The sequence below is a fragment of the Salvelinus namaycush genome, chromosome 13, assembly GCF_016432855.1.
Source record: "Salvelinus namaycush isolate Seneca chromosome 13, SaNama_1.0, whole genome shotgun sequence".
NCBI lineage: Eukaryota > Metazoa > Chordata > Actinopteri > Salmoniformes > Salmonidae > Salvelinus > Salvelinus namaycush.
In genome coordinates, this window is record NC_052319.1 from 1,500,108 (window position 1) to 1,519,531 (window position 19,424).

The window sequence follows — 19,424 nt, forward strand, 5'->3', positions numbered from 1 at the left end:
AAAACACAGCCAATACTAAAACTACAACTCTGTCTCTCCTTTATAGGGTCTTCCTTCCCCCAAGACTGATAATCTACATTTTCAGCAAGCCTCCTAATTGCACAGGGTGATTAGTAGAGACGTTAGTTTGAAAATGTGTATTTTGAGCAAGGGAAGGGGACACAAAAGAGGAGTGCATGGTGGAGAGGTGGGCTGAGCCCCAGCGTGTTTCGCCTTTTGTTTCCATGGCAACCTCCTGCTGGAGACAGTGCAGGAGTGCAACTGAAAGAGAATGGCCAACCTGAGTGTGTGAATATATGAGAGAGAGATAGAGAGAGATAGAGAGATAGAGAGTTATCCCATCATTACATTTACATTTAAGTCATTTAGCAGACGCTCTTATCCAGAGCGACTTACAAATTGGAAAGTTCATACATATTCATCCTGGTCCCCCCATGGGAATTGAACCCACAACCCTGGCGTTGCAAGCGCCATGCTCTACCAACTGAGCCACACGGGATCATTCTCCTGATCCTACCCTTCAAGACAGTGTAGTACAGATAATGTATACAGGAATAGATCCCAAAGAGACATTATGAAGAAGACTTCCTGAGCCCATCCATCTACGAACTTGAAGAGCCTAACCAAACCAAGTAAACCAACAAGTATACAAATAAGATCAAGACTAATAATGAATTAAACACATTTCACCTAATACAGTAACACTTAGGTACTTTTATGTCTCTGCAACACAGTATTGATACATAAAGAATAAATGTCACATTCTACAAAGAAGCACAAAAGTGTGGAGCTGTTGTCCAGTGGTAACACTCCAGGCTCTATGCACATGTGTGACCCCTGCAGGAGACTGGTGTTCAATCTACAGTTGCGCTGTGTCTCTTCCTCATCTATCCCCCACTGTTTTTAATCTGTCTGTCAGCAAAGCATAAAAAATACAAAAGGACTGTGACTCTCCATGACAAAAGAAGAACAATAATGAGGTTGTGTAATCCTCCAAAGAATTACAGTTGTAGTCGGAAGTTTACATACACTTAGGTTGGAGTCATTAAAACTCGTTTTTCAACCACTCCACAAATTTCTTGTGAAAAAACTATAGTTTTGGCAAGTCGGTTAGGACATCTACTTTGTGCATGACACAAGTCATGTTAAAATAAAGTGGTGATCCTAACTGACCTAAAACAGAGAATTTATACTGTGATTAAATGTCAGGAATTGTGAAAAACTGCATTTAAATGTATTTGGCTAAGGTGTACGCAAACTTCCGACTTCAACTGTACATGTGTGTGCATTCCACTATATGATAGTGTGCCTGAAGTGAAAGGATAGTACAGTACTTTGGCTTGCTCTGCATTGCTTTTCAAATCAGAAAAAACAGTTTGTTTAGATACTATTGCATAAGTACTACCAAACCCAATGACTCTACATTACAGTGCTGTGTTCTGTCTGTATCACACATAAAACACACACACACACACACACACACACACACACACACACACACACACACACACACACACACACACACACACACACACACACACACACACACACACACACACACACACACACACACACACACACACACACACACACACACACTACAATGCAATGCTCTGTGTGCCTCATGTTTTGGCTGTATCACTACAGTGACTGTGTCTGCCCCACCCAAAGCTGACCCCGATTCCACTGATCTCTTCTCACACACTGGGTGGAGCTGTTGATGTTGCTGTGTGTGCGCGTGTTCTCAATGTACACTGCCAGCCATTTTCAATATCGGTCTCCACCCTATTACGCAAGCCTTGTTTTTACTCTCATTCGTCCTCTCTCCTCTTCCAGAGAGCAGACACCCAGTGTTTAAAACGTCTGTGTGTGTGTGTGTGTTTGTGTGTGCGTGCACCAATCCGAGAGGGAGTGAGAGACAGCAACCTCAGATCAACAAGGTTCTTTGACAAAAAACTGCTCCCCGGTATACAGCTCCAGTCCACTTGACAGAAACACCCAAAGTCACTAGTGGTTTAAACACGCTGACTGTAAAATCACACCCTGTAGCAAGCCTGCCTGCTTCAAAACAGAAGGTTCAGGCAGGGCCACGCCAGCCAACCACACACATACAAGCATGCACACAGGCATACATGCACGCACGCACCCACTCATGAACATAAATTACACGCAAATGCTCTCTCCCTCTTGCTCTCTTTCCCCCATTTAACCTGAACACATCTCTCCTGCCTCTTTCTCCCTCCTAAACAAAACAATTAGAAGACCACATTTGTTAAACAGCAGTAACAGTTGCAAGGTATAAACGTTTCGGTTTTTCATTACGTCCAGCAGGTGATTAGCACAGCATTACAATTCAGTCATTCAACAGACGATCTTATCCAGAGCAACTTACAGTAGTGAGGGCATACATTATCATATTTTCTCGCACTGGTCCCCCATGGGGACCCCACCACCCTGGCGTAGCAAGTGCCATGCTCAACCAACTGAACCACACGGGACCAATAGCATGTCGCGGGTAGCATTGGACCTTTGGGATGGGGGCGGCCAAGGTGGGGTTGGTGGGGCTACTTAGACCAGCTATGGGTTCAGTCCGACCCGGTAAGGTGCCACTCTGGTCAGCAGAGGATGGACCAGGTTGAGTGAGTGGTTGGGAGACTTGCTTAAAGTGGGAGATGTTCCTTGTCACCATGTGCTGTCCACGTTGTGCTGTGATCATGGTGCCTTTGATTGCAGTGACTTGGTGTGGGTCTGGATGGAAAGGTGACTGGAATTTGTTGGCTGGTCGCAGCTGTCTGAAGAGCACGAAGTCTCCAATGTCAAGTGGCGAGGCATGACAGAAGGATCTTTCATGATGCTCTTTCATTGTTAGCTTTACCTGTGTGTCGGTGGCTCTCAGCAGGTTAGGGTCCATGGAAGGAAGGCTGAATTTGTTGATTGAACACGAGTGTAACGGGAGGTTTTCCAGTGGAGCACTGTGGGGTCGCTCTGTAGGCTCTTACAGAATGTCTTTGCTCTTGCTGAATGTCTTTGTGGTGCAGCGTAGCAATGCAAAGGGTCTTTTTCAGAGTCTGCATGAATCGTTCCACTTCTGCGTTGGCCTGTGGCCAATGTCGTGTTATTCTTCTGTGATTGAATCCCAGGTAGGTAGGGAAAGAGGAAAAACCCTGGGAATTGAAAGGTGGTCCATTGTTACTCTTAACAACTGCAGGGTTGTCAAGGAAGAGAAGTACTTCTCCAGCTTTGGAATGACTGCCATAGCAGATGTTCCTGACTTCCTGACTGATGTCTTGAGATGTTGCTTCAATATATCCACATAATTTCCTCCCTCATGATGCCATCTAGTTTTGTGAAGTGCACCAGTCACTCCTGCAGCAAAGCACCCCCATAACATGATGCTGCCACCCCCGTGCTTCTCGGTTGGGATGGTGTTCTTCGGCTTGCAAGCCTCCCCCTTTTTCCTCCAAACATAATGATGGTTATTATGGCCAAACAGTTCTATTTTTGTTTCATCAGACGAGAGGACATTTCTCCAAAAAGTAAAATCTTTGTCCCCATGTGCAGTTGCAAACCGTAGTCTGGCTTTTTTTACGGCGGTTTTGGAGCAGTGGCTTCTTCCTTGCTGAGCAGCCTTTCAGGTTATGTTGATATAGGACTCGTTTTACTGTGGATATAGATACTTTTGTACCTTTTTCCTCCAGGATCTTCACAAGGTCCTTTTCTGTTGTTCTGGGATTGATTTGCACTTTTCACAACAGAGTACGTTAATCTCCAGGAGACAGAACGCGTCTCCTTCCTGAGCAGTATGACGGCTGCGTGGTCCCTTGGTGTTTATACTTGCGTACTATTGTTTGTACAGATGAACGTAGTACCTTCAGGTGTTTGGAAATTGCTCCCAAGGATGAACCAGGCTTGTGGAGGTCTACAATTTTTTTTCTGAGGTCTTGGCTGATTTCTTTTGATTTTCCCCTGAATTGAAATACATCCACAGGTACACCTCCAATTGACTCAAATTATGTCAATTAGCCTATCAGACGCTTCTAAAGCCATGACATAATTTTCTGGAATTTTCCAAGGTGTTTTAAGGCACAGTCAACTTAGTGTATGTGACCCACTGGAATAATTTCATTATTAAGTGAAATAATCTGTCTGTAAACACTTGTTGGAAAAATTACTGGTGTCATGCACAAAATAGATGTCCTAACCGACTTGCCAAAAGTATAGTTTGTTAACAAGAAATGTGTGGAGTGGTTGAAAAACGAGTTATAATGACTCCAACCTAAACTTCCAACTTCAACTGTAGGTCAGCTGTGTGTTCCAGAAGGGTGTGCCATTGTTCTGTTCTAACACCATTGATTACTCTGAGTAGACATGGTTCAGACTGTGTTGCTGCTTGGATTTCAGCCAGTGCCATAGCACGTGGAACATTGTGATTGACCACATAGCGAACATGAGCTTCTGCTAGCTCTGAGGCATGAATGTCGTTGGGCCCCTGTTCTGGGACTGAGTGTCTGGAGAAGATATCAGCTGGGTTGCCAGATTCAGCCTTGTAGACAACAGAGAACGTGAAGTTTTGAAGTTTCAGCAACAACATTTCTATTTTTGGTGAAGGGGAGGACGAGGGTTTTTTGAAAGATACGCACAAGCTGTTTGTTGTCAGTAATCACAGTGAAGGTGTGTCCGACTATGTAGAGCTGAAAATGAAGGCAATCCCAGATTATTACCAGTGCCTCCCTATCCATCTATGAATATCGTTGCTCCACATATGTGCATTTTTCCACCCGAGCCAATCTGGGTTAAGACTGCGCCAAGACCCACTGGGCTGGCATCCACCACCATATCAGTGGTGGCAGCATTGACAGTCCCGTAGCCATGTGAGGACTTTCTCCAAACGCTCATCATGTTCTAGTGCATGTCATCGCTAACGTTCAGGACACCTGAGATCATGTTTTGAAATATTTCCGCAATTGAGGATATCCCGAAGTTGAGGTGTTAGTAGCGCCACAGGCCACCATGAGTTGTGAAAGTGGTGATGTAGCAGATGCAGGTCAAGTTGGTGGTACCCCACTGTCAGGTCGAGTTTTGAGGAGACTTTTGCACAATTTAGGTCTGCTATCATGTCGTTAACCATTGGCGTGAGGTGCCTCTCACGTTTGACAGCCTCATTTGGACGTCTCATATCCACACACACTCTCATTTTGCCAGGATGCTTTGGTTTGGGAACTACAACTATGGGTGAGACCTAGGGCATGGTACCTTCAACCCATTCGATGTCCACTCTTTTGAGCTCCTCCAGTTCCTTCTCCACTAGTTTTCTAATGTGGAATGGGATGCGTCCGTGTTGTCGCACTATAAGTTGCACAGACTTTCAATGTGGAGCTTACCTTTGTGACCCTTTAACTATCCAATGCCATGTAAAACATCAGGGTATGTGTCATAGAAGTGTCTATCTACACTGTTGACCAGGAGTACTAAGTCAGACGCAATTGCAGCCTGGCAATTTATGACAGGAACTGCTGTCTTGTCAACAACATAGAAAGTATTTGTGAGTGTCTTGCCTCTGAAGCAGATTTGTGAGTGAAACTGTTCACGCATGGGCAAATCTGTGTTTGAGACATAGGTAAAGATCTTGATTGATGCATTTTGTATAACTGGTGGCCCTGGCAAAGGCTAACATGTGCAAAGGTCCATGACATTCACAGAGGCGCCTGTGTCTTCCAAGACATCCGACAGTGATCCAGTAGGGTTCTGCAGTAGGAATAGCAATGGTTGGATCCACCAGTGTAAATAGTGTAAATAGATAGTTGGGCTTTCATCATCAGGGTTAAGTGTGTTTTTTGGTATCTTCAGGCACAAGTGAATGTGCAGTTTGTCTGTGGTGCGATCTACTTTTGCAAAATAATTTATTTTCCCACAGTTGTAGCATGTGTGGCCATTTGCAGGGCACTCTCCTTGGTGAGGGAACGAACCGCCACAGTTAAAAGCATGTGCACCGACTTGCAGTAGTGGGTGCAGCCCTGGATTGTTGAGCTTGCTGGCCCTTGCGATCTATTCTGGGTAGTACCAGGATGTTTTTCCATTTCCTGTGCTTGTATTTCCGATACTTCATTTATTCAAGCTATTTCCAGGAGCTTTGTGAGAGTAATTTTATGGTCTGTGAGAGCATGTCTCCTCAGTTTGTTGGATGAGAAACTTTGAACAATCTGCCGTCTAATTTCTGAGTCATTCACCAATAATTTCAGTCTCGGATTGAACAATTTGTCTGAATTTGTAGACCTAAAAATATAAATTTGTCATTGGTGAAAAACATTGAGTCAGCACAGTTTTAGATTTGTCAGACTTATCATCTCCTGTGTCTGGAAGTGTAGAACAAATATAGAAAAGTTGCTCCCCACAATAGTGGAGTAGCATGGCACGTTCCCATGCATTTTATTTGATGTTCAATCTAACAGGATATTTTCTTAATGTTTCAGCCACTTCTCCCAGTTTGTGGCTAATATGTTATTAGCTTGATAGCTAGCTGGAAAAGTTTGTGGCAAGCTGACATTTCCATAATTTGTCAGAATAAACTCATAAAAAACAATGTAAGGGTTCAAACTAAATCCACAAAATCCTTGTCGCCATTTGTGGTGTAGCTGTTCTTAGTACTAAGAGGGGAATCCTAGTGTAAGGAATATGTAAACCTTGGTCTCATTTATTTTCCTTCTGTCCCGTACTATTACATTGTATATCCTGTTTCTCTCTCTGGGTATCACTCCCATAGCCCATAACTCGTGTGCTCTTAAGGCCAAAATCATATTTTTGCATCTACCTATACCGAGATTTGTTGGTATTTTTGCTCATTAAAATTAGCAATTTTAAAAAAGTAAACATAAACGTGTAAAACTTAACCACTTTAAAATGGACATACATAATTTCAAAGCCTACATTATTTTAAATTACGCTTATTTTAAAATCAATTTCATGAAGAATGTTACAAACTGAACTATATTTATTAACTTATTTTGAAGAGAAGTGGATTGGGTCTATATAGGCATTTGGCAGTCTTGGAACCAGCTGGCCGCCCGGCCAAACTGAGCAATCGGGGGAGAAGGGCCTTGATCAGGGAGGTGACCAAGAACCCGATGGTCACTCTGACAGAGCTCTATAGTTCTTCTGTGGAGATGGGAGAACCTTGAATAAGGACAACCATCTCTGCATCACTCCAATAATCAAGCCTTTATGGTAGAGTGGCCAGAAAGAAGCCACCCCTCAGTAAAAGGCACATGACAGCCTGCTTGGAATTTGCCAAAAGGCACCTAAAGGACTTAGACCATGAGAAACAAGATTATCTGGTCTGATGAAACCAAGATTGAACTCTCTGAATGCCAAGCTACACGTCTGGAGGAAACCTGGCACCATCCCTACGGTGAAGCATGGTGGTGGCAGCATCATGCTGTGGGGATGTTTTTCAGAGGCAGGGACTGGGATAATAGTCAGGATCGAGGCAAAGATGAACAGAGCAAAGTACAGAGAGATCCTTGATGAAAACCTGCCAAGAACACTCAGGACCACAGACTGGGGTGAAGTCTCAACTTCCAAACAGGTCAACGACCATTAGTACACAGTCAAGACAACGCAGGAGTGGCTTCGGAACAAGTCTCTGAATGTTCTTGAGTGGCCCAGCCAGAGCCTGGACTTGAACCTGATCAAACATCTCTGGAGAGACCTGAAAACATCTGTGCAGCAACGCTCCCCATTCAATCTGACAGAGCATGAAAGGATCTGCAGAGAGGAATGGGACAAATTCCCCAAATACAGGTGTACCAAGCTTCTAGCGTCATACCCAGGAAGACTCGAGGCTGTAATCGCTGCCAAAGGTGCTTCAACAAAGTACTGAGTAAAGGGTCTGAATACTTATGTAAATGTGATATTTCTGTAGTTTTCTTTATACATTTGCTAAAATATCTAATATGGGGTATTGTGTATAGATTGATGAGGGGGGAAAAACGATATAATCCATTTTAGAATAAGGGTGTAATGTAACAAAAAGTGGAAAAAGTCAAGAGGTCTGAATCCTTTCCGAAGGCACTGTATATATGTGTATATATACTGTATATATATATATATATATATATATATATATATATATATATATATATATATATATATACAGTGCCTTCGGAAAGTATTCAGACCTCTTGACATATATATATATATATATATATATGTTTATATTCACGAGTATATATACAGTGCCAGTCAAACGTTTGGACACACCTACTCATTCAAGGGGTTCCCTTTATTTTTACTATTTTACTATCAAAACTATGAAATAACAGACGGAATCATGTAGTTACTAAAAAAGTGTTAAACAAATCAAAATATATTTATTTTTGAGATTCTTAAAAGTAGCCTCCCTTTGCTTTGATGACAGCTTTGCAAGAAACACGAGCAATGGACATTAGACCGGCGGAAATCTGTCCTTTGGTCTGATGAGTCCAAATGTGAGATTTCTTTTCCAACCGCCATGTCTTTGTGAGACGCAGAGTAGGTGAACGGATGATCGCTGCATGTGTAGTTCCCACCCTGAAGCATGGAAGAGGAAGTGTGATGGCGGGGAGGTGCTTTTCTGGTGACTCAAGGCACACTTAACCCGAATTTAAGGCACACTTAACCAGCATGGCTTCTACAACGATATGCCATCCCATCTGGTTTGTGCTTAATGGGACTATCATTTGTTTTTCAACAGAACAATGACCCAAAACACCTCCATGCTGTGTTAGGGCTAATTGACCAAGAAGGAGAGTGATGGAGTGCTGCATTAGATGACCTGGCCTCCACAATCGTGGAAAGAGTGGCTACATTGAAGAATCTAAAATATATGTGGATTTGTTTAACACTTTCTTGGTTACTACATGACTCCATATGTATTGTTTTGATGTCTTCACTATTATTCTACAATGTAGAAAAGAGTAAAAAATAAACAAGAACCCTTGAATGAGTAGGTGTGTCCAAACCTTTGACTGGTACTGTGTTTGGATTTTTCATCACTGAACAAAAATATAAACGCAACATCTAAAGTGATGGTCCCCATGTTTCATTAGCAGAAATAAAATATCCCAGAAATTGTCCATATGCACAAGAAGCTCATTTCCCTCAAATTCTGTGCACACATTTGATTACATCCCTGTTAGTGAGCATTTCTCCTTTGCCAAGATAATTCATCCACCTGACAGGTGTGGCATATCAAGAAGCTCAAGAAGCTGACACTCAAAAACACAATGCCACAGATATCTCAAGTTTTGAGGGAGCATGCAATATGCATGCTGACTGCAGGAATGTCCACCAGAGCTGTTGTCAGAGAATTGCATGTTACTTGCTCTACAATAAGCTGCCTCCAACGTTGTTTTAGAGAATTTGGCAATACGTCCAACCGGGCTCACAACCGCAGACCCCGTGTAACCACGCCAGGCAAAGACCTCCACATCCGTGTTCTTCACCTACGGGGTGGTGTGAGGCCAGCCACCATCCTTTGGTTTGCACAACCTAAAGAATTTCTGCACAAACTCTCAGAAACCATCTTTGAAAAGCTCATCTGAGTGCTCGTCATCCTCACCAGGGTCTTGACCTGACTGCTGTTCAGCGTCGTAACCCACTTCAGTGGGCAAATGCTCACCTCCGATGGTCACTGGCACAGCGTGTATGGCTGTTTGCTGATGTCAACGTTGTGAACAGTGACCCATAGTGGTGGTGGGTTTTGATATGGGCAGGCATAAGCTACGGACAACGAACACAGTTGCATTTTATCAATTGCAATTTGAATGCACAGAGATACCGTGACGAGGTCCTGAGGCCCATTGTCGTGCCATTCATCCGCCGCCATCACCTCATGTTTCAGCATGATAATGCACGGCCCATTGTCGCAAGGATATGTACACAAGTCCTGAAAGCTGAAAATATGCCAGTTTTCCCATGGCCTGCATACTCACCAGACATGTCACCCATTGAGCATGTTTGGAATGCTCTGGATGTGTACAGCATCGTGATGCAGTTCCGGACAATATCCAGCAACTTTCACACAGCCATTGAAGAGGTGTGGGAGAACATTCCTCAGGCCACAATCAACAGCCTGATCAACTCTATGTGAAGGAGATGTGCCGCGTTGCATGAGGCAAATGGTGGTCACACCAGATACTGGCTGCTTTTTTTTATTCACGCCCCTACTTTAAAAAAAAAGTAATCTGTGACCAACAGATGCATATCTGCATTCCCAGTCATGTGATATCCATAGATTAGGGCCTAATGAATTCATTTCAATTGACTGATTTCCTTATAGGAACTGTAACTCAGTAGTCTTTGACATTTTTGCATGTTGCGTTCATAATTCTGTTCAGTGTATGCAGTATAGAAAGAGAGAGAGAAAAGAGGAAAAGACACAGACAGACCAAGCCTGCTTTTTGTCTCACCTTTGCTATGGTGGCTCTTATGATTGTCCAGCAGAGGTAGCATGATGGCATTGTTGTGGAGGCTGGAGGGTGAGCGCACGGCCGTGGTGTACATGAGGGGCAGTGACTGTACCACTACAGGGATACGATGCAGGTGGTGGCCCCCCATCTTTCCCCCTACTCCTCCTCCTATGCCCTGTACCCCTCCCAGGTTCAAGGGGCTGGAGGGTGGCGGCGGCACAGGGTGCAGGATGTGCAAAAACTGCTGCTGATGATGATGATGATGATGATGACCATGGACACCGGCTCCAGGGGCCACCAGGGGCCCGGGTGTGAGCACAGATGAGGCAGATGTGATGACAGACGGAGAGGAGGAGGATGATGATAAAGAAGACATGGAGGACGGAGAGAAAGCGGAAGTGACAGGAGAAGCGGTGGAGGTGGCGGACGGGGGGGAGGGGCGCGGCTTGTTGATTGACAGGTCGACGGGCTCGGTCTGCGTCTGGAAGTGGGGGTCGTGGGAGAGCAGGTCCTCAGGAGGTTCAGATTTGACTTTGCTCAGGAGGAGGGGGACGGCGTCCATCGTGGGGTAGCGGTGTACTTTGGGGGACTAGAGAGGAGAAGAGAGACACAAATCAGATCAATTATTCAACGTCTATATTAGTCAAGTGATGTCCGTGGCTTTGGCGTGCATACCATAAAACTCTGCCAAGAGACACACTTTTGATCTTTGGGGGATTGAAGGAGGAAAAGAAACCTGTCAAAACATCCATGTTCTCTATGATATACATATCATTATTTTGGATTTGTATATGCAGCAATACACTGCCTTCAGAAAGTATTCATCCCCACGGACTTATTCCACATTTTGTTGTGTTTAGGAATGCACATTTCAGTAAATTTTACATTTTGTTGTGTTTAGGAATGCACATTTCAGTAAATTTTGCTCCCGACGAAACCAACCCTCATTCACCGGTCAACAAATGGTTACATCTTTTCCAAACAGTAAAATGAAGTGGCCAACAGAAAATACTATTAGAGATCTGTATATAATGACACAATGCTTATTTTTCTGCCCGCCCAGGGCGGGAAGGCAGGAGGCCAGCTTAGTCCCACAATATGCCCATAGAAATGTATTGAGCTCATTTTGGACAGATTTCGGTGAGAGTGAAACCTCTCGCTTTGCCTACTCCTCTCTGATACTATGCATGCACCGGACATTTTTCATCAAGCGCTTAATGGAAACCTGCAACAATAGCACGCCTATCGTCTTACAGTTCTAAAGTCTACAGCCTATTATTGAACATGCTACTCCTGTTATGAAGCAGCTAATAAAACGTCATTTTCAAACATTCGCCGAAATGCAATTCGCGGAAAACACCATTATTAACCTAATGCGAGCAGCTGTGACAGAGATTAGAAATCTCTGTTCGAAATTTAGAAAGAGGGGGAATCTAATACCAACAACTATGATGGGTGGCGACTATTACGAAGATTGTGCATTTGGCTTGTGGACAACAAAAGAAAGTTGATAAGAAAACCAATAGAACAGGAGAGAAATGCTGGTTAATGGCATGAGGAAGTTTTATCAAATAATTGCCTCCGTGTTTCTTCAGATATATTTTCGCAAGACTACTTCAAAGCAAGGTAAGACATGCCTCATTATTTGAAGGTAAAACACTCCTTACGGTGTGTGAAACCATCATTTGACAGCCAGCCAAACTCCAATCAAGAACCAGAGTCAGGGATATGCTTTCCATAAACCTCCAGTTCATAGTTGAAATGGTGTAAAACTGTAACAATACAGAATAATGAAATTATTGGAGCAGCACAGACTGAAAGGCAATATAAATGCACAACTTAACCAATGTTTCATAGTCCATAGTGAACAATACAATACTTGACCAACACTGTACATAGAAAACATACGTATCCTGCTTGAATATAGTTCCAAACAGGATTAGTATCGAAATAACATATATGCTAACTTAAGTGTGAAGAGAAATCACATGTAGAGAGAAGCTAGCTCCAAAACAGCACTTAACAGGCAGGCTAGGCTAGCGAGGGAACATGAAAAACATGACCTGCAGAAAAGACTTACAATACTAAAAGATGAACATCTCAGAAATGATTTGTACTTACAGGCAATGCTTTACGAAGGCTTAACAAGAGGTTTCCAACAAAGAAGACTGAACTGCATAATTTCCTGTTTTACCACCAACAAAGAAGTAGCACAGCATAGCACACGTTAGCTGCAGCTACACAAAACAGCCACTGTATGGCACCAGAAGGCAGAATTCTCCCCGTCTGGCGTCGGAAAGAAGCCACTATTGATTAACGTTACACACATAACTCAAAGACTAGCAAACCCCCAGTCTTCTTTGGCTAAAAGGAGTATGACCTCAGACGGATCTCAGGAACTTCTTGGTGGTCCCCTGAGCAGTAATCTTGAGTTCCACTTTGCGCACCTGAACGATGCCAACCTCTACATTTGTTCAGCTGGCCCATCGTGTCTGGCTTGAGAGAGCGAGCAACATGAATGAAGAATGCAACAGCTCTCAGTAGGGATTTCCAGGTGGAGAAGAGCTTGAAGGGCTCTGAGGTGAGTGGTTTGTCTTTGACTTGAGTGATGCAGCATGGCACCTGGGGGCGGATTTCAACATCCAAGTCTGGACTGACCAGCTTGAGGGAAACTTGTGTCTCTGGTGAGCTAGGTTAGCTTTTTCCAGGAACGCTGGTCCCGTGAACCATGATGTACTGGTGAGGCGTGGTCGGTGGGATTGTATTCTGTGGGCATGTAGTGCCACTGCTCCGGGTGTGTTGATTGACAGACTATGTTGTGCACATACACATAGAAGTGTTTAGTCTCATTGTATATGTATCCCAAGACTAATTTACTGTCGCAGTAGAAGTTAACAATGTTTGGTTAGAGGTCTATTTCATCGAGGATGAGCTCTGCCATTTCTACTCCCAACACTTCTCCACATAGTTAGAGGCGGGGTATGGTAGACTCAGATTGGGGGGTTAACATGGCTTTTCCCAAAACAAAGTCCACTTCACTTTGTACATCTTCATCAGCGGCTCTGATGTACGCCACTGCACCGATGGCTTTGCTGGATCTGAAAACACGCACATTGAGAGGGAGTTCTTAGTGTAGGTGCGTGGAAAATGCTGCATCAGATCCTGTAGTGAGTCGCTCCATGCTTCCCATTCTTTCAGCTTTTCTTTGGGGAATCCAAATCACAAGTGTCTGAGGAGAGTTCCCACAGTATGGCTCTGCCCTGCCCAGGCCGAGAGGGTCGAAGAGGCTGTTTACCTTTGACAGGACTCCACGTTGTGTGAATGGTTTGCTGTTCACTGATACATCAAATGTGAAGGTTCCCAGCATAAATCAAGACTGCGTTGCAAGGGTGTGGTTTCTCCTCCGAGGCCTAAATATTTTACGCCCTTGGCGTGGTCTTCTGGGGGAAATGCCTCCATTACAGTCACACTGTTTGATAAAATGTTGGGCAGTTGTAGGTTTGACTACGCGAGTGATGCTTGTGTTCTCCGTAGCAGGTCGATGGGCAGAGACTTGAGCCCATCAGCCACATAGAAATGTCTCTCCACGAACTGTCGAGTGTCTTCTACGTGGTCTTGCTCACCTTCTTGAGCGGCTCACCTGAGCCTGTAGATGGCGACATCAGGAGATGGGATGTTGCCGAAGATGTGGAGCTTCATCCTGTAACGATTACGTATTTTGTGACGTCATTGTCTCTGTACCATATAATCTCAGGTAGATTCTGTGATCTTCACTCACAACGAAACAATGAATCATCTGTTGGATATCTGCCATTATTGCTACAGCTTCTATTCTAAAGTGGATGAGAACTCCCAGAGGACTGTTGTTTAGTTTTGGGCCTGTGAGCAACACGTTGTTGAGGGAGAGACCATACTGCTGCGCACTGAAGTCGAAAACCACCATGATCTGACCTGTCTTTTGTGGATGGTAGACCCCTTTCAGTGGAGGTGCTGGCTCTGCATGGTTGTTTACGAATATCTTCCCCATGAAGGTGACAAACTGCTCTTTCATCTATGGCTTCTTGTCCAGGCTATGGCGTACAGAGGTGAGACGGGTGAGCGCCTGTGTGGGGTTGTTTGAGAGAGGTGGCCTGGGTACTCTGAACGGGAGACGAGCTACCCAGCTGTGTGTCTTGTATTTGTAGAACTCTTTGTCCATAGTCTTTAAAAAGACTGTGTCCTCATTGTATTTCTCTGTCCTGTCAAACACTGTGAGTCCAAGTTTGTCTTCAGATGCTTTGTGAATAGGGCTTTTCTTGAATGTATGGGAGAAACGATCCTGTTGATCCGCAATGTAGCTCACCTTTTCTTTTAGATGAATGTAGCTCTGACACAGAGTGAGGGCCGTCTGTTCTCCAACACATTCGTTTTGAAGTTGTTCACGATTGGCTTGTGTGCGTTTCCCAGGCGTATTCACCCACTAGGACCCAGTCGAGTCGAGTCCATTGATTTGTTATCTCTGACGATGTCTCTCCCAAGCAAAAGAAGGATCTGGGCACTTTGATCAAGCTCGGGAATGTGGGTGGCCACAGAATTTGAGGTGGGGGTGGTGAAGGGCTGCCTCTGGGGTTGGTATTTCTGATCTGTTATTGAGGATCTCATTGCATTCGATGAGTGAAAGAAAGTCTTGTGCCTTCATTCACTGCCTCGATCTGGAAGCCGCCCGCCTTTCTTCCTGCAGTTTCCATGACTCCAGCGTAGGTCCTCTGAGATTTGGTAGATGGGTTACCCAGAATACTGAGCAGATTGAAGAAGTCTGATATTGCCAATGAGCGGTTGCTCTGGTCGATATAGAGGTTCTCGTGTTCCTCATGGCTGGGTATTCGCTTCTCGCAGATCCACTGCCACCACTATTAGAAAGGGCAAAGCTCGGGTCGTTTATAGTTCCTGCTTCTTCGCAAATGAACTATGTGAAGAAGAAGAATGGAGGAATGCACTGGTTGTTTTCATTTTTGTACCTTGAACCATGGGAAATCCATCTATCCTGAAGAGAGCTAATACCACGGGCGGTGTCCAGGTAAGTTAGAGCAGGTAAGTCTCCATCTTCTTTTGCAGGCATTCTATTAGCTTGTAGTCTTTGCTAGAATAGTCTTTGCTAGAAATTCTGGAGAGGCTTTCCAACTTCTTGAAGAGTGCCATTTTTATGACTACTGATGAGCCATAACACTGCTTCACTCTGTCCCAGGCCTTTTTCAGGGCTGCACTTGGGTCGTTGAGGTGCACTGAGAGGACCCTCTTTACATGTTGTGATGATTCCTTACCCAGCAATTTTGTTAGCAGAGCCAGCTCATCATTGCCATGTTAGGAGCTTGAGTCTGGTCTACTAGAGTTGTGTGTTTCTGAGGGATGTCATTGTCCGATGTAATCGTCCGACATAATCGTACGATGTGGTTTCAATAGGCCTTTCCGTTGCAATGTCGACGAAGGCCCATCTCTCCCGCTCGCCTAGTGTAGTAGCAACTACAAAACGGCTCCCTCACTCACCTATTGCTGCTCATTGGGCCCTATGATCCCTCGCCTACACAGCTGATGCCTGCTGGACTGTTCATTAACACCGCACCTCGTTTTGTTAATCTGTCAGCCCCAGCCTCGAACTCAGGCCCTGTGTGTACCTACAGTTGAAGTCAGAAGTTTACATACATCTTAGCCAAATTCCCTAAGTTTGTTTTATTCACTGCTTTAGCACACTCTGCCAACCCAGATGTCCTAGCCGTGTCTGAATCCTGGCTTAGGAAGACCACCAAAAACCCTGACATTTCCATTCCTAACTATAACATTTTATGACAAGATAGAACTGCCAAATGGGGCGGTGTTGCAAACTACTGCAGAGATAGCCTGCAGAGTTCTGTCTTATTATGCAGGTCTGTACTCAAACAATTCAAGCTTCTACTTTAAAAAATCCACCTTTCCAGAAACAAGTCTCTCACCGTTGCCGCCTGCTATAAACCACCCTGTGCCCCAGCTGTGCCTTTGACATCATATGTGAAATGATTGCCCCCCATCTATCTTCAGAGCTCGTGCTGCTAGGTGACCTAAACTGGGATATGCTTAACACCCCGGCCATCCTACAATCTAAGCTTGATGCCCTCAATCTCACACAAATTATCAATGAACCCACCAGGTACAACCCCAAATCCGTAAACACGGGCACCCTCATAGATGTCATCCTAACCAACTTGCTCTCCAAATACACCTCTGCTGTTTTCAACCAATATCTCAGCGATCACTGCCTCATTTCCTGCATCCGTAATGGGACTGCGGTCAAACGACCACTTCAGCGAGCAGGCCTATCTAATTGACCTGGCCTGGGTATCCTGGAAGGATATTGACCTCATCCCGTCAGTAGAGGATGCCTGGTTATTCTTTAAAAGTGCCTTCCTCACCATCTTAAATAAGCATGCCCCATTAACCTGACTGCCCTTGACCTGACTGCCCTTGACCAGATCAAAAACATCCTGTAGCATTCTGCATTAGCATCGAATAGCCTCCATGATATGCAACTTTTCAGGGACGTTAGGAACCAATATACAGAGGCAGTTAGGAAAGCTAAGGCTAGCTTTTTCTAGCAGAAATTTGCATCCTGTAACACAAACTCAAAAAAGTTCTGGGACACTGTAAAGTCCATGGAGAATAAGAGCACCTCCTCCCAGCTGCCCACTGCACTGAGGCTAGGAAACACTGTCACCACCGATAAATCCAATATAATTGAGAATTTCAATAAGCATTTTTCTACGTCTGGCCATGCTTTCCACCTGGCTACCACTACCCCGATCAACAGACCTGCACCCCCCACAGCAACTCACCCATGCCTCCCCCATTTCTCCTTCACCCAAATCCAGATAGATGATGTTCTGAAAGAGCTGCAACATCTGGACCCCTACAAATCAGCCTGGCAAGACAATCTGGATGCCTCTCTTTCTAAAAAATATCTGCCGAAATTACTATTACTAGCTTGTTCAACCTCTTTCGTATCATCTGAGATCCCCAAAGATTGGAAAGCTGCCGCGGTCATCCCCCTCTTCAAAGGGGGAGACACTCTAGACCCAAACTGCTACAGACCTATATCTATCCTACCCTGCCTTTCTAAGGTCTTCGAAAGCAAAGTTAATTAACAGATTACTGAACATTTTGAATCCCACTGTACCTTCTCCGCTATGCAATCTGGTTTCAGAGCTGGTCATGGGTGCACCTCAGCCACGCGTGTCACACCCTGGCCTTAGTTATCTTTGTTTTCATTATTATTTTAGTTAGGTCAGGGTGTGACATGGGGAAGTTTGTGTGTTTTTGTATTGTCTAGGGCAGGGGTGTCAAACTCATTCCACGGAGGGCCTAGTGTCTGCAGGTTTTTGGTTTTTCCTTTCAATAAAGCCCTAGACAACCAGGTGTGGGGAGTTCCTAACTAATTAGTGATGTTAATTCATCAATCAAGTACAAGGGAGGAGCGAAAACCCGCAGACACTCGGCCCTCCGTGGAATGAGTTTGACACCTGTGGTCTAGGGTGTTGTATGGTTTAGGGGGTTTAGTAGAGTAGATGGTTTAGTGTTCAATGTAGGTGTCTAGGAAAGTCTATGGTTGCCTGAATTGGGTCTCAATTAGAGACAGCTGGTTATTGTTGTCTCTGATTGGGAGCCATATTTAAGGCAACCATAGGCTTTAGCTGTTTTGTGGGTAATTGTCTATGTGTAGTGTTTGTGTCAGCACTATCTGTATTTATAGCTTCACGGTCGTCTGTTTGTTGTTTTGTTTCGTTTTTCCTTCTTATAATAAAAAGAAGATGTATTTTTCACGCGCTGCGCCTTGGTCCTCTCTCTCTCCCTTTGACGATCGTGACAACGCTCAAGGTCCTAAACGATATCATAACCGCCATCGATAAGAGACATTACTGTGCAGCCGTATTCATCGACCTGGCCAAGGCTATCGACTCTGTCAATCACCACATTCTTATCGGCAGAATAAACAGCCTTGGTTTCTCAAATGATTGCCTCGCCTGGTTCACCAACTACTTCTCTGACAGAGTTCAGTATAAATCAGTGATGTTGCTCTTGCTGCTGGTGATTCTCTGATCCACCTCTACGCAGATGACACCATTCTGTATACCTCTGGCCCTTCTTTGAACACTGTGTTAACAAATCTCCAGACGAGCTTCAATGCCATACAACTCTCCTTCCATGGCCTCCAATTGCTCTTAAATGCAAGTAAAACTAAATTCATGCTCATCAACAGATCGCTGTCCGCACCCTTCCGCCCGTCCAGCATCACTACTCGGGACGGTTCTGAATTAGAATATGTGGACAACTGTCTGGTTAGACTGTAAATTCTCCTTCCAGACTCACATTAAACATCTTCAATCCAAAATGAAATATAGAATCGGCTTCCTATTTCGCAACAAAGCCTCCTTCACTCATGCTGCCAAACATACCCTCGTAAAACTGACCATCCTACCGATCCTCTACTTCGACGAAGTCATTTACAAAATAGCCTCCAACACTCTACTCAACAAATTGGATGCAGTCTATCACAGTGCTATCCATTTTGTCACCAATGCCCCATATACTTCCCACCACTGCGACCTGTACACTCTCATTGGCTAGCCCTCGCTTCATACTTGTCACCAAACCCACTGGCTCCAGGTCATCTACAAGTCTCTGCTAGGTAAAGCCCCGCCTTATCTCAGCTCACTGGTCACCATAGCAGCACCCACCCGTAGCACGCGCTCAAGCAGGTATACCTCACTGGTCACCCCCAAAGCCAATTTTTCGTTTGGCCGCCTTTCCTTCCAGTTCTCTGCTGCCAATGACTGGAACGAACTTCAAAAATCACTGAAGCTGGAGACTCATATCTCCTTCACTAGCTTTAAGCACCAGCTGTCACAGCAGCTCACAGATCACTGGACCTGTACATAGCCCATCTGTAAATAGCCCATCCAATTACCTCATCCC

At 44.6% G+C, this 19,424-nt stretch overlaps 1 protein-coding gene across 1 annotated transcript in view; it reads right to left on the reverse strand.

Moving 5' to 3' along the window:
• Nucleotides 1–19,424, reverse strand: part of LOC120058169 (Krueppel-like factor 12) — a 150,270-nt gene that overhangs the window by 59,640 nt on the left and 71,206 nt on the right. Inside the window, exon 3 of the mRNA XM_039006635.1 lies at nt 10,446–11,034. Within this exon, the coding sequence (XP_038862563.1) occupies nt 10,446–11,034 (589 nt within the window). The remainder of the gene's footprint in view (nt 1–10,445; nt 11,035–19,424) is intronic.